General features: G+C 31.6%; 1 protein-coding gene across 2 annotated transcripts in view; it reads left to right on the top strand.

Moving 5' to 3' along the window:
* The window catches only part of LOC145316372 (uncharacterized), a 41,183-nt gene that overhangs the window by 7,312 nt on the left and 18,713 nt on the right, over nt 1-15,158 (top strand). For both annotated transcript variants that reach the window (XM_080156822.1, XM_080156823.1), the window contains exons 2-3: nt 4,968-5,897; nt 7,640-7,677. In XM_080156822.1, coding sequence (XP_080012948.1) covers nt 4,974-5,897; nt 7,640-7,677 — 962 coding nt within the window. In that variant the 5' untranslated portion in view covers nt 4,968-4,973. The remainder of the gene's footprint in view (nt 1-4,967; nt 5,898-7,639; nt 7,678-15,158) is intronic.

Genomic DNA, 15,158 nt, shown 5'->3' with positions numbered 1-15,158 from the left:
CTGGAATAAGAAAGTGTTATATTACATGTTTGTTGTAAAAGAAGCACAGACCAGTGTTATGATATAAAACTTTATAGTAAAGTTTGAAAGTTTAAATGTAAAGATAATATTTATGTATTAGATATACCTTTGGTTTTACACTTTTATTTTCCAGATATACCTTTTTATATCAGTATAAATATATACAACATATATGTATGAGTAGGTTTATAGATAATAAAGGCTTTAATACTTTACTTTAATGAAAAATCATGTATAGCATCGTATTATAAATTTTGATATATTCTATATGTTAATTAGAACCATATACAGGGAGAGAGACTTACTGACATTTCTAATTATAGAGTAGCTTCGCTACCAAAATTATAAAAATATTGCGTTTTTATGTAATATTGAAGTATATTAACAATAGCGGCAAATTTTCATGTAATTTATATAATAAGGGAAAAATTTTAATCTTTTTGATTGGCTTTGAAAATGGTATGAGTTAATCTAGATATAATGCTGTGTAGCTTGCAGTGATTTTTATGTCATGTTTGGATAGCCATGACTGATTTTGTCTTGTTGCACCTACCATTCAGGGGTATATACTTCACAAAAAAGTTTTTTCTCTCAATATTTTCATACTTAAGATTTCCTGTAATAAATAACTTCAATATAATTTTCTTTTACTCAGAGATCATAGGGATAATGCTTCTAAAAACAATTTTATTTCCACACAAGATATAAATATAAATTTTTCTTCAATATAATAAAGGCCTCTATGTGTAATTGGAGTGGTGTGGGTTGAATTCGACCCCCCCCCCATTTTTAAATTTAGTTTTTAAAAGTAAAAAAAAATTTTGGAGTGGGAAATTAATTCGTGGGTGGGGAGTAAATTTTCCTAAAATAGGTATAAACCTTTCAAGGACCTGTGAGAAGCTACACTTTTATATGAGGATAATATTATATAATTATCATTAAAAGTAAAACGATAGCAAAAAAGTTCTTTAAAAATATTGAAATATAAAATGAACAAAAATTAAAAATAACTTATTTGTTCATGTGCAATATCTCAATTTCTGAAATTAAGCAAGAAAAATGCAAATTGCAAAATTGCTACACTATGCCACGCTAAGCAGAACAAAATGGCTTTAAAATTAATAATTACTTGTTTATTTATTTTCCAGTCAAAACTGATAGATAATAGGGTTTTCCTTCTTTTTGCACAGTTGGGTCTTTTTAAAAGCGAAGCTTTTCTATAATTAGGGTCGGTTCGTCCATACGTCCGCTCTTCAGATCTTTTGATCAATTAAGACATGTTAAAATTGTCCTATCGATCTAAACTTTGCATGATGATTCCTATAACTGAAAGGTACGATTTAAGAAGTGTAGCAACTCATCATTACAAGGAAGTCCGTATGTCCATTAAAAGATGTTGTCATCATTGTTTCTTAAAAAAAATATCACTAACAGCATTTAGTCAATTTAAAAATTTGCAAGCTAAGTTAATATTTGAAGCGTATAGCTGAGCTTTATATATGAACCATGAAAAACAGAACGTCAACTTATGATTTAAACAGTGATTTCAACTAAGTAATTTCTTAATATATATTACATTTTCTGTCATAGAATTCATTTTTTCTTGACTTCTGACTTCTCTTTATGTTACTTTCGAAAATTTTTTTTGTCTATAAGAAGTCCTTACCCCTGCAGAGCCCTAACTTATGTGGGGTAATAGCCAAGCGGGGCTCACATAATTTAATTTAACCTAAAAAAAGCCTCAAAAGTTAGGTTAGGAAAACCGACATTTTGTCATTAAAAACGAATTACGAACTTATTTGACATTTTTAGCAAATCAATAATGCAAATTTTCTTTTTTCCTAGTTATAAAAATATAAATATTTAGCTTTTCAGTTTTTTTTATAGTTTGAATAAGTGCAGAATTAAGTGCAATGTGCATAATAAATACATTTAGATAGTTACACATATTTTGTTGTGCAAATTTACCAAGACAAATTCGCAAAAAGCATTCCAATTCTGCATTTTATACCTCTCATCTTTGCATTCTTTCCATCTGTTGTCCTCTAGAGAGATAGTGGGAAAAACAGGGAACTTAAGGATAAGACAATGGCCGTTAAATGGATGGACATCCCTCAATGATTGTACACAAAATTACCCCTTTAGTTGTTGAAACATTTAGACACTCAGCTTAATAAAGAAACCAATCAAAAATGAATAAAAGTCCCCCAAAGTTGTTGAGGCTACTAATAAGAAAACATTGGAGACTAGTGTAATAACCAGCCCAATGTCCCCTTCCTCCCTGACGAAAAAAGTGTTTTTGCCTACTTGTTGTATGTGTAAGTGTCCAACGACAGAGTTCTGCAAAAAAAAGTCCTAGTCATGGCCTACATCAAACTTTTGTTACACTAATCTTAGTCAACACTCTCATATTTTTAACATTTAGTTTTTTAGAAACTTATACAATTTTGCATTTATTAGTAAAATACATATGTTACTTTGTAAAATACAAATTGTTTATGGATGATTATCTTTTGAGGCCTTTTTGAAATAATAAACTAACATGCCCAATCGGTTGCAGACAAAAAATCCTTACTACTTTAAAAGGATTATTTTTATAGTGGTAATTAAAAGAAATTTCATTAAAAATCCTAACTTTTTCAAATTTTTTACATTAGGTTTTACATTTCATATATCTTAAAACAAACAATTTAGTCATTAAAGAAATTCTTTGGCGTCTTTTTTACATAGATTAAAAACCACCCTAAGTACAGTTTTGATATAGCTTTTTAATATTAAAAACTTTTCTAACCAATTATGAAGAACAAAAGAGGGTCAGAAAATCCAGAATGTTGGTGGTGGCAATAATTATTTTGGTAAAGGTCAACCTCTACAACTTGATTGTGAGACGCCAATGGATATATTATTACTTGGATCTTACACAAGACTTTCATGTTCTTCAATAAAGTGAACTCTGTAGCAGGCTAAAATAACGATCTCCCCCACCCCCCTCCTTTACCACGTCCCCTCATCTTCTACTGGTTAAACGACCAATAAAAGCGAGGGGAAATAGCAACCTAAATTTACGACAATTATTCTCCTGTCATAATATCCACGTATATTCTACATCAATTAAGACGCTAAAACTCTTCATAACTTGCTAGCAGCTTTGTATATATGTATAGCATGTATATGTATGTATTTTTAGATGTGTTAGGATTTTGTAAATACCATGTACTCACCCAGCAAGGGATACTTTATCTAAAAAAAACTATTTTGCCTCATTGAGCTAGCCAATTTAAAACATCCCCGTTGGAAAAAAACTGTGTCTCAAATATTTTGTTAATTTAAGTATAAGTTTATAAATAAAGTTGGACGTATAAACTTACCATAATCTTTAAGTAAATTAAAAATCCTCATATTAGGTGTAAAATAGTTTTTTTTCTAGGATGAACATCCCTTGCTGTGTAGTCACTCATTATGGTCATGTGTTTATAAATGTACTGTGCACAGTTTTACAAGAAACTGATCATAATTTTTAAATATTTTATACTCGGAGAGATATTTTATCAAAGAAAATTCTTTTTTCCAAAACTAAATTTCTATAGATAGATAAAACATACATTATAATATTCTTTTTAACTATTTGGATTGGGAAAAAATTTAGTGGCCAAATTTTACACTTTATTCTATAAGATTATAGTCTATTTTTTTGAAATTGTATAAATGATTACAATTTTATTTGCTTAATAACGTTTCAAATATTATAAATAGCCTTCAACAAATGTAATATTTATGAAATTACGGAAAAAAAACATTATAGGTTCCAGTATGGCCAATCAATGTCCGCCGCATAATTAAACCGGTTCTAAGCCATATTGAAAAATCAAGTATCGTATAGTTTGATAGCCAATTTTCCAGAAATATTAAAATCATAATATTAATATAAGTCTTAATTTTATCATTTTTTATTTTATTATACGCGGAAAGCTGTCTGTAATACGATGCGATTTATTTAACCATTACAGTATAGTTATATAACATAGTTGATAAAAAAGACCTAAATAATTATTTGCTTGCTTTATTATCTTTTCTTTGGCTTGGTTAGGGTGTGTGTGAGCGTGTGTGTGTGTGTGTTAATGGTTGGGTGTGGTGGACACATAAGAAAGGAAGAGAAACCACCAATATGTTTCAAAATTTCACCCAGGCGCGGCATCTTGGAATCCTATTTTTGGCTTTGGCGTTGTATATTTGTGTGTGTGTGTTTGTGTGTGTGTATGTGTGTGTGTGTGTGTGTTTGTGAGTGTGTTGGACATATTAATGAGAAGTGCTGACGACTACTTGAATGAGAAACTCCCCCCCCCCCCCGACCCCTCCCTCTTCCTTCCTTATCCCTTAATTTCTCTTGATATATTTGCTGACTGTATAAGCTTGTATTGTGTATTAACAAAGTAGGCGTACACATAAACATTAATCCGATTATAGTTATAACTAAATACACAAAAATGTACAGAAAAATTATTTAACTTTTACTAAAATTGTTGAGGCGAATCTACAGAATGTTATTACCCCACAGGCACGCCCGGTTTTATATGATGACCCCCATCTCCACCCCTTTATATCAGTCACCCACTGCTTGTTGATTACCCTCCCTTCCTGCTTCTTCATGGTGGTGTTGACTCGCTCCTCCTCCTTTACACTCTTCATATGGCTTATCATCCCAAGCCCTACACACACACGCATGTCACACACACACACACACACGCACACACACACTCCACAGTTTAGCTGTAAAAGCTTAGAGATAAAAACTACGTGAGGGTCTATTTAACACTATATAGTATGTGTGTGTGTTTTTAATTCTTCTATCCCCACATATTCCAATTTCCAGTTAGTTACCATGGAAAGATAGAGGAAAAACTAGTTGTTATTTATTAAATATGCTTTAATGTGAATTAAATGTTCAGGTGAAAATGCTTGCTGAGTGTTCTTCTCGAGCATCCACGCGGGTGGGTGGCGAGTTAGGTGGCGGCGGCGGACCTTTTTCCGCCATCCGGCCAACAGGTTCGGGCAAGAGAAAAGGCCAGAACCCCATGAAACAGCTGGGATCAAATCTGACTACGTCAGCATCGGCGTTTGTGGCCAATGGAGGCGTCACAGTGGCGGCGGGAATTGGAGGCTTATCCGCCGACTCCTGTATGAATGGATCAGGCGAGGGTGGCGCCGCCGCGGCCAACATTGACCAGATTCCCCTTGATCTCAGCCTTCGCGGTATTTCTGCCGCCAAACAGAGGGCAGTTATGGATCACAACGATCAGGTGATCAATAAAAAGGTGATTTTATCTGTGCCACAATACAGGAAGGTGCACCACCAGCCCCCACAACCTGTGGAACATTGTTCCCCAACATTTAACTCTCCAATCATAGGGTTGGATTTGGACAAGTTTGCTAAAAACAGTTTGACAATAACTCCGGTATTGAAACCAGAATTGGACAATAATTGCAATGAAATGAAAACTGCGGATAGCACGGCCCTTGTACAGAGGCTGTTGGCCGCCCATCCGCAGTCGTTCCTGGCCATCCAGCAGCTCAAACACGCCGCTACCTCCATCTTGACCCAGCACCATCAGGTGACCGCCGCCGCCAACGGCGGCATTATCACAGCTACAGTACCCCAGACTGAGGTAGAGCTCCGCCACAGTCTCTGGAGCTCCCTCATTCCCGCCGTCACGTCCGCGGCGGCCCCACTGCTGTCCGTGAACGCTAGCACGGGGGACGAGACAAAATTGTGCGGCCCAGTGTCGCCGCCGCAGACAGTAATCTCCAACAACAACCCGGAGGCTGGCGGCGACGAGAAAAAGAAGATTCATAAATGTGATTTCTCCGGCTGCGGAAAGGAAAGTTTATATCATGAAATCCAAAAATTAATTTATTTGCATATTTACACAAAAGTTATAATTTAGTTAAGTTCTTGGTTCAGCTTAATAAATGAAGAGAATATACCTTCTTTTTTATCTTTAATTTCTGGAATATGCATTCATATGTTTATTAATGAGAAAACTTTGTTTTTGTTGCATCTCTAGTTTCCCTCCGTCTTGTAGATGACCAAGACAGCATTAATTCCAGTAAATAGGATGCACTACAGTATGCAGTGTGGTAAATGTGTGGATTCTAGTAAAATAGATTTGATTTAAAATCTTAAAACTTTTATGCTTTGTTTCAAACTGTTACTTTATATCCGAGCAAGAATTATATAGATTGGCTCTCTGTTTAAACCATGCATCTCAAATTAATCTTGGAAGTTTTCCTAATACTATTATCCATTCATAGACCACACTGGTAAAGTCTAAATCATTCAACACACGGATTTACAGAAAATCATCTCTATAAACTTGTCTTTGTGGCCTTGTGGCAAAGTTTATTCAAATCTGCACAGATTTTTAACATTTTTGCCTGTGCAAATATCACATTGCAAGATAATTAAATCAGTGTCTTTTTAAAATGTCAGATTATTTTAAAAAAGCTAAAATTGTATTTTTAATTTTTTTCTACTTAAAATATATCAGTTACTTACAGCATTTGGCCATTCAATGTATCGCTAAAAATGTGCAAAAATACCCTTTTTTTTGCGGAATTAATTGCACGTCCTTTTGACATGTTTGAATATATATTGCATATTGCAGCGTGGTCAGGGAGGGAGTGTTTTATAAAATATTTAATACACTAGTCCTCAAAGTGTTATAATAACATTTTCTTATTCATTGACTCAACAAGGTTTGGGAATTTAATTAAATTTTAATTGGTTGGATTTTTAATTTGAGTGTCCAAACGATTCAGCCACTATTGACAATCTATAGAAGGTGTAATTTTGTGTGTCATCATTGGGGATGTACATCATTCTATTCTTATCCCTTTATATCTCTGAGCGTAGTGCACTCTTGACAATTACATAGACAGGGGAATCTGTTCAGATATTTTAATTGATTCAACAATGTTTTTTAATATTTCCCCTAATTATTCTATATACCTTTGTCCAAAAACTAGATTCGACAGGCCAAGTCGAATATTGCACCATTTTAAATCAATTCTAAACGGCAAGCCGCCCGCAAAGCGACAGCCAAACAACTCGCAGCTGCATGTCAGCAGCTGTAATGATATGCGGCCGTCAAAAGCAAGTTTGTACCTAAGATTTTTACAATTTAAAAGGCAAAAAATGAGAATATCTTGCCATTATCCTGTAACATTGCAAACAATCATATTTCACATTTGGCAGATAAACATGGTCAGATATGTTTCCTAACAGCAGGGATAAGACAATGGCCGATAAATTGATGTACATACCCATTAATACTCAAAATTATCCCTTCTGTAGATTACAAGTAGACTAAAACATTTGGACACTCAACTTAATGAACAAACCAAACAAAATTAAATAAAAGCCCCCAAATTTGTTAAGGTAACGAATAAAAAAATGTATTATCAAACTTTGGAGACTGGTGTAATAAACAGCTCAATGTCCCCTCTCTCGCTCCTTAACAGCAAAGATTCTCTATATATTCCAACATAAATCATTTGTTCATTTGTCTTTTGACGAATATCTTGTAATTTTGGATTTCAATAATATAGTTTTATCTTTCAGATTTACACAAAAAGTTCACATTTAAAAGCACATAAGAGGTAAGTTCACTTTAATGTACATTTTTGTTATATTTTTTCCGCATAACGAGTTACAAATTTATTTGTATGGAAATCTTTTGCTACGAAAGTTTTATTTTAAAATGAAATTATTTTGAGTTTTACAGGAGAAAAGGTTAAAAACCTGCTTACATGCAGTACATAACAGACAAGTTAACACAACTTAAACATCAATTTTGTCAACAAAGTTCAATCATTAAAAACTATAAAGATTTTTTTGTGTTAATGTAGTTATTTCAGAAGTCCATTTTTTATGTATCGACTCTTCAATGTAAAATTTCGAGTATTTGTTTCGATTAACAATTTCATTTTTGTTATTTAGATTGTTGACAGTATAAAATTGTATTTTTAAGAATTGAGCTCTAGTATTTACCAAATACTGAGCTAACAATTTATGGGAGTTCCCTTCTGGTCAATTTTGGATTACGTATTTATTTGAATTTTATTGCCGCCTATCCCAAATATTACCCCATCTAAAGTGCTGTTAGGGGCTTTAAAATGTTTGTCTTAGTTTCTTTTATAGATAGGGTTTTTGATTTACCATACCTACACTAAATCCAAAGTTGTTTTGTCTATTAAGATCTCTGAAACGTCAGAAACGACTTTAATTTTCAATTCTTTTATTGTCAATTGATTAATAAAAACCTTTATGTAGATTATCAATAGGTTTTATAGAAATTGGAAATTCTAAATAAGAAAGAAATAAAATTACGTAAGAAATAAAAGAAATCAACAAATGGACCGAATGGTTTAGAGGAGAAATAAAAAAGAATAAAGATTTTGATGCAGAAATCCAATTGGATTTAAACCGGTGACTTCGACCCTAGCCTCTAGGAGCGTATAATAGCCTTTCTTCAATTTGTGAAAAGTCAAAGAGATTTTTATGTAGGGCGACCAGAAAGTTATGTTTTTTTTTGGGTGGAGGCTTTTTCTGTTTTAAGGTTTGATAACCTCCCCCTCACTAAAAACTGACAAAGAGCATTATAAAGGTTTCTCAAATACTATAGTCTATTTGTATAGCTTTTTTTATAATTGGTATATCTACTTTAGTTTTATGAAAAATAAAATCTATGATTATTAAGAAAATAAATAAAACTAAAAAGCACCATAAGGTCCAACGGAACCAAAATGATAAATCTGATATCTTGTAATATAATGAATACAGAATCGGAAATTACTTTACAAAATTCGGATGTCATTCATATTAGTTATTTTTATATTAATATATTTTCAGTTATTATAATAAACTTTTTTTTACATCTATTAATAATCTGAAGATATACTTTTAGGGGGGAGCGCAGCCACTATAAAATTTGTGTTTGTGCGACCGACGTAATTTCCTGCAAAATCATATTTGTATACGATTGTGCTTGTAAATTTATATTAAAAAAATAGCACCTACGCCCACTAGATGCCTCTAGGGGCTTTTGAGAAAAGGGAGTAGGGCAGAAGAAGACCCGCCACTTTACATTATAATTTTTAAAGGAAAAAGTAATTTTTTGTTGGGATGTGTTTTTTCCTAAGCGAACTATATTTACGGTGTAGGTACTCTCCCCGAAAATAGTTATAAACCTTCCCAGGACCTATTAGAAGCTTTACCGTAAAGAAAAATCATATCAGAGGTTAGCAAGATCCTTTCATACAGACAGACAAATATCCTGTTACCTTTATCTAAGGTCCTTAATTAACCGCTTTTTGTGATCATAATCATAACTGCTTGTTTTAACAAAAGCCGACGGCTGCGGTTCTCTGGAAAAACAAGGATGACAACATCCATAAAGGCGAAGCTCGGAAATGGAAGGACAAACGAACATTAACACTTGTAGATTGTCAGAACTGAATTAGCAGAATATTAATGCATCAGTACAAACAATATTTTAAGAAAAATTGTTGCAAAATTGCATAAATAGATGATACTGTTTAAGGACATACTTACATTTTTGGGGCTTGTTTATAGAGATGCTTCGCTTATAACATTGTACCTTGTTGTAATAGGAATCAGTTTTAAAAAAGTCAGAAGAATCGGATAATTTTAACATACAAAAATTTGTTGTCAAAAAAGTTAAAAATCAACATGTTTAAAATGGACGTACGGACATTCTGGTATTGTTTATAATATAGAGTTGCTACGCTTTCTAAATTGTACCTAACTACTATAGGAATCATCGTGCAAAGTTTGGAATCGATAGGACAATTCTAACCTGTTTAAATTAATGAAAAGAGCTAACTCTCTGAGACGGACGGAAGTACGGACGGACGGACCGACCCTAATTATAGAAAAGCTTCGCTTTTAAAAACTTTAAATGTGAGGAATTATGGCTGAATTTTGATAGCAAATATTCACCAAAGAGAAATTAACAAAATATTTGGTAGGTAAAAGTTTCTGAGATTATCTTTTTAAAATATAAATGTTCAAAACAGTTCTAGCTAAATTTTTCAAATAATCTAAAATGTGCATAAATTCTACATTCTGTCGGTTTAATCAATATTTTTATTTATCATTTTTTTCATATTTGTATTTATTTAATATAATAGAAGACAAACATTAAAATAAACATTTCATGACGATAAACTTATAACGAAATTGGGGGAGTTTTGAATTCATTGCGATAATTCAGTAAGAAATTTTAAAATATCCGCTGGTTTAGAACCGATTCTCAGCTATAATGAAAATTCATGTATAGCATCGTATTACAGACAATTTTCTACGAATAATAAAATAAAAAACCTAAAATTAATACCTACCAGGTTTGTTAGATCGGGCCTTTGATCATTTGAGGCTAACGAAACTTGTTTTAATTTTATGACTTTTAATTTAACATTCGTGGAAAGTTGTCTATAACACGATGCGATAAATAACTATTATTTTGTCTAATCATTAGAAAACTAAGATGCTTATTGTAAAGAAAATATATTACAATTTTATTTTTATGATATAGTTTAAGTAAATCAAATCAGAATTTCTTTTTAAAATAAACTATTAAATAATAAATATCTCCACGTGAAGTATAAAATGCAAGTTAACCTCCTTTTTGACATAAATCCCAAAACATGGCAAAATTGTTTCTCACTCTAAAATTATTTATTATCACAACGATTTAACAAGTTAAGTAAGACAGGCTTGTCGTCTCAGGGAGTCAAACGGCGATGGATTATTTTTTCATCGCATCGTGTTATAGACAGCTTTCCACGGAAATAAAAAAAATTTAAGAATAAATACAGTTTTGTATACTTCGAAAAAAACTGGTATTAATCTTCTGCCTTTTATTTTAACATACAAGGAAAATTGTTTGTAATACGGTGCTATAGATGATTTATAAGTATGCCTGAGAACCGGTTCTAATCCAGCAGTCATTAATCGGTTTCGAAGCCATACTGGAAAATAATATGTACTGCCAATTTTTTTTACAAAATTTATAAATGCCACTTGAGACATATTTTTCCATCATTCAAATCTTTGGGGGATGATTTCTTTAAGGTCTATTGTCCTATCCCTGTCCTCCCATGTCTGTCCTCATAATTTACCTTTTTGTTTTACAAATCTAAAGCTTGCCTAAAATGACGTGAAATGAAACAGAACCGCGCGTTCTACAGCTAGATACACGAATGATTTATTGAAAACTAGCGACTAGTGCTCCTAGAATCAGATTATGAATCTGTTTGGAAAGGGATAAACAGGGGCTGTAAAATATCCCAAACTTCATATAATAGGATTATGCTTAATTGAATAGAAAACCTGCTTCAGATCATAATATCAATTTATTAATATTTTTTCAAAATGTATGAATGTTATCTTCTTGCTATTAAAATTAAAATAATCTAAATAGTCAAAAACATTAAATAGCTAAATAATACCGTTAGTTCCCTTTTCAATAGTTTACATCAAATTCACGAATTATTATTTATTTTTATATTATTTCATTTCTTCAGTTCAAAAACGAAATAAATCTTACATTTTAAAAATTTTATATATTAAATGTGCGTATACGCAGTAAACAGTAATTGTTTCGTGTACCTTACTGTTATAATATGGGGATAAGATAGGGTGCGTGCGTCGCGGCAAGGGTCGAGCAGCCAGATGAAATATTTATGGGCGACAATTCTTCAAAAGTAATGAGCTTTTTTGTGGCTTTCATGCTCCAGATACAAGTGGAATACATCACAATTTTGGACACATGGCCTGTCTACACTGTAAAAATTTGTTTCTAAATCAAAGAATTTTATTACAATCCTAAAAAATAACCTAAAACCATCCCAAGACTTAAATCTCAAATTAAATCAGTATTTGACCATCCTAGGGCCCATTTGAAGCTTCTCGAAAATAGTTCAGTAGTTATTTAAATCTTTAACTTCAGGCCAAAATACCTTAATACAAAAATTTTAATAGAATTATTTCACTTAGGATTATATTTTTTTACAGTGTCTAGTCAGTCAATATTCAAGGATAATGGACAATCTGTTACGCAATATATTCAAACAAAATTTATAGGAAGTTAACTTCAAGATGTTGACGTTGAGTCATAATTCAAGAAGAAATATTTAATTAAATTTTGATAGATTTTTATTAGATCAATTGACCGTTTTCCCTGTTTTTTTTTGTATTGTCTTTCAGAAACTGAAAGAATCATAAATATTTGTCAAGAATAAAAGCTTCTCTTTAACTATCTATTCAATATAAATATTATTAAACTTTGTATAGGCATTAGACATCGTAAGATTTTTTCCTTTAAATTTAAATTTTTAAGTTAGCATTTCCTATTATATAAAGTAATAAGCTTTTTTGTCAGTATTGAAGGATATTGCTAACCGCTGAACCGATATGGTTTTTTTTTACAGTGAAGCTTTTTATAGGTCTAGGAAAGGTTTTTGTGTAATTTTTTTTCACTTTTTAATTTTAAAACTTAAATTGAAAATGCGGGTGGGGACTCCCTCTCCCCCACCTCAAATAACCCTAAAGGCTTCTAGGGGCGTAGTCGCTAGTACGCTAAAAAATAAAATCAATTTAAAAATTCTATCAACTTAATGAAATATATTTATCCCTTCATCAAATGAAATTTCTTTTTCCATTTCAGTTTTTCTGAGGGTCAGATGGGAAAAAGAAATTTTCTTTTTTAAGGATCAAATATCGAAATGCATTTTTTAGCAAAGATTTTAGTAATTCATTATTTCCGACAAAAAAAACCTTCCTTCTTTATATAATAGGATATATATATATATCTTATGATAGGTACACTAACAAATATATACATAGACTACCAATTTTCAAGGAATTCCATCTAATAATTTATTGTCTTGATGTAGATTTTTCAATTATTTTTATTGAAGAGAGGACTATTATGCTTGCAAGTAGCGGAGCATTATTTATATAACAACAGATTTAAACTATTGAAAGACAATAAAATAAAGGAAATATATGCAACAAAATTAAGAATTATCAAATTTACGTTAATGATCAGTTATACCCTAAATATAATTTAAGGGATAAGACTTTTGACGTTTAAGCCAGCGAATAAGAAAACGTGCTTATAAAACTTTGGGTACTTAATTAGCAGTCTAATGTCCCTTCCCTCCCTGTTAGTTATAAAGTAACTGCGCTCTACTAATAACCTTTATTGTTTCCACTCCTACCATCCAACTGTTATGTATGAGACTAATGGATGCAGAATATACGTGGATATTATGACAGGGGAAAAATTGCTGTCAATTCAACTTGCTATTTCCCCTGTAATTTGTTGGTCAGTTCAATCATCCAGTAAGAGAAAAGGGGATAGGGGTGATCGATATTTTAGCCCGCTACAAGTTACACTTTACTAGAGTGCATTATAATATGGTGTAATATCCAAATAGTAATAAATTCATTGTATTAGACTGAAAGGTAAATGTTTTCTAAGTGTTACAGTATCTAAAATCATCATCTCAGTCGTAAAATTGCTCCTCTCTCTTTCTCTGCCTAACTTTTTCAGCGGTGATGATACGCTATAATATGCTCTATACGCTAAAACGTCAGTTAAAGTCAGTATATTCTATGGCAATTTAAGGAAAATACAAAATATTTTTTTTTGCTAGATTTCATTTCAAACAATTTACATGCAAAACTAGATTACGTACATAACACCGGATCTAATTAATTATCCGATTACCATGCAAGATGGGTATAAATAATGTTAACACATAACCTTGTGTTCTATGAATAGTGTCATCCTTGGTTTCTCTTATATAGAAAGAAAATTTATTTTGTAAGATTGAGTTCTTCTATTGAGATAAGATTTACTGAAGGGAAAGTGTACATGTATAGAGTAATACAGGGAGGGAGGGGACACTGGGCTGTTTATTACACTTGTCCCCAAAGTTTTATAATATCGTTTTCTTATTTGTTGGCTCAAAAACTTAGGGGACTTTAGATTAAATTTCGATTGGTTAGTCATTAAGTTAAGTGTCAAAACGTTTCAATCCCTAATTTTATACTACATAAGGGTAATTTTGTGTATAATCATTGGGGATTTGATAGGTCATTTTCTTATCCCTTTATATCCCTGATGTAATTATATGTATAACTTTAATGTATATTTTCAATATTGATGTGTCCTATGTTTTTTGAGTCATTTTTTTAGACAGATTGATAGACTAACCGACCGAATTCTATACTTTATACTTACATCAAATGTTCATAGTGAATTTAAAATTGCTTAAAATGTAATTATCTATAAAAAAAAACTACTGTGTACTTTAATTTATTGACAATATTAGCTTAAAAATTGATTATTTCTTCCGGTTTTTTAAAAAGAATACTGTAGCTAAATATTGCTGCACTAATTGTGGACTTAACTTTCCTTATTTTACGTAACTTTTCAGTTTATGAATTATTTTTTTTGTGCAAATGTAATAAGCGAAACTTTATGATTGTTTAATAACAAGAGTTTACAAGATTATTCTTTTTACTTTTCTTGTAGAAAAAAAATTGAAATCAAATGCACTTTGTGTCACGTTCTATGTACTGAGATCTTTATTTTCTTTTTAAAAAAAAAAAGTTTCTATCTACCTTGGAACTGCTATCAATAAGAAAAATGAGAGAAAAGCACTGAATTAAATTGAGCCGAGGGGAAAATTGAATTTGTCGGGATTATTTAGACATTTTACCGTTTCTCCCTCAATTCACTTTTTCCCCTCATCCTTTTAAGCTTGTGTATTTATTCTTTAATTGATTAATTAATTATTTTAATTTACTTTTGTTGGTTCAACAAAGTGATTGTATTTTTGTTAGGGAAGCTACTCCTAAAGTTAGGTCTGCAACTACATAATAGTAAACATGAGATAAACGAATTATCGAACGAATTCTACATAATTAAAAATCGAAGCTTTTCTGTAATTAGAGTTGGTCCGTCCATCAGTACAGTAACTGATAGCTTTTTCGTTAATTTAGGCACGTTAGAATTGTCCTATCGATTTCAAACTTTACCTGGTGA

Source organism: Acartia tonsa, chromosome 4 (assembly GCF_053477335.1).
Source record: "Acartia tonsa isolate MP-2025a chromosome 4, ASM5347733v1, whole genome shotgun sequence".
NCBI classification, from domain to species: domain Eukaryota; kingdom Metazoa; phylum Arthropoda; class Copepoda; order Calanoida; family Acartiidae; genus Acartia; species Acartia tonsa.
The sequence above is the reverse complement of the archived record's forward strand: the minus strand, read 5'-3'. Positions and strand labels throughout refer to the sequence as shown.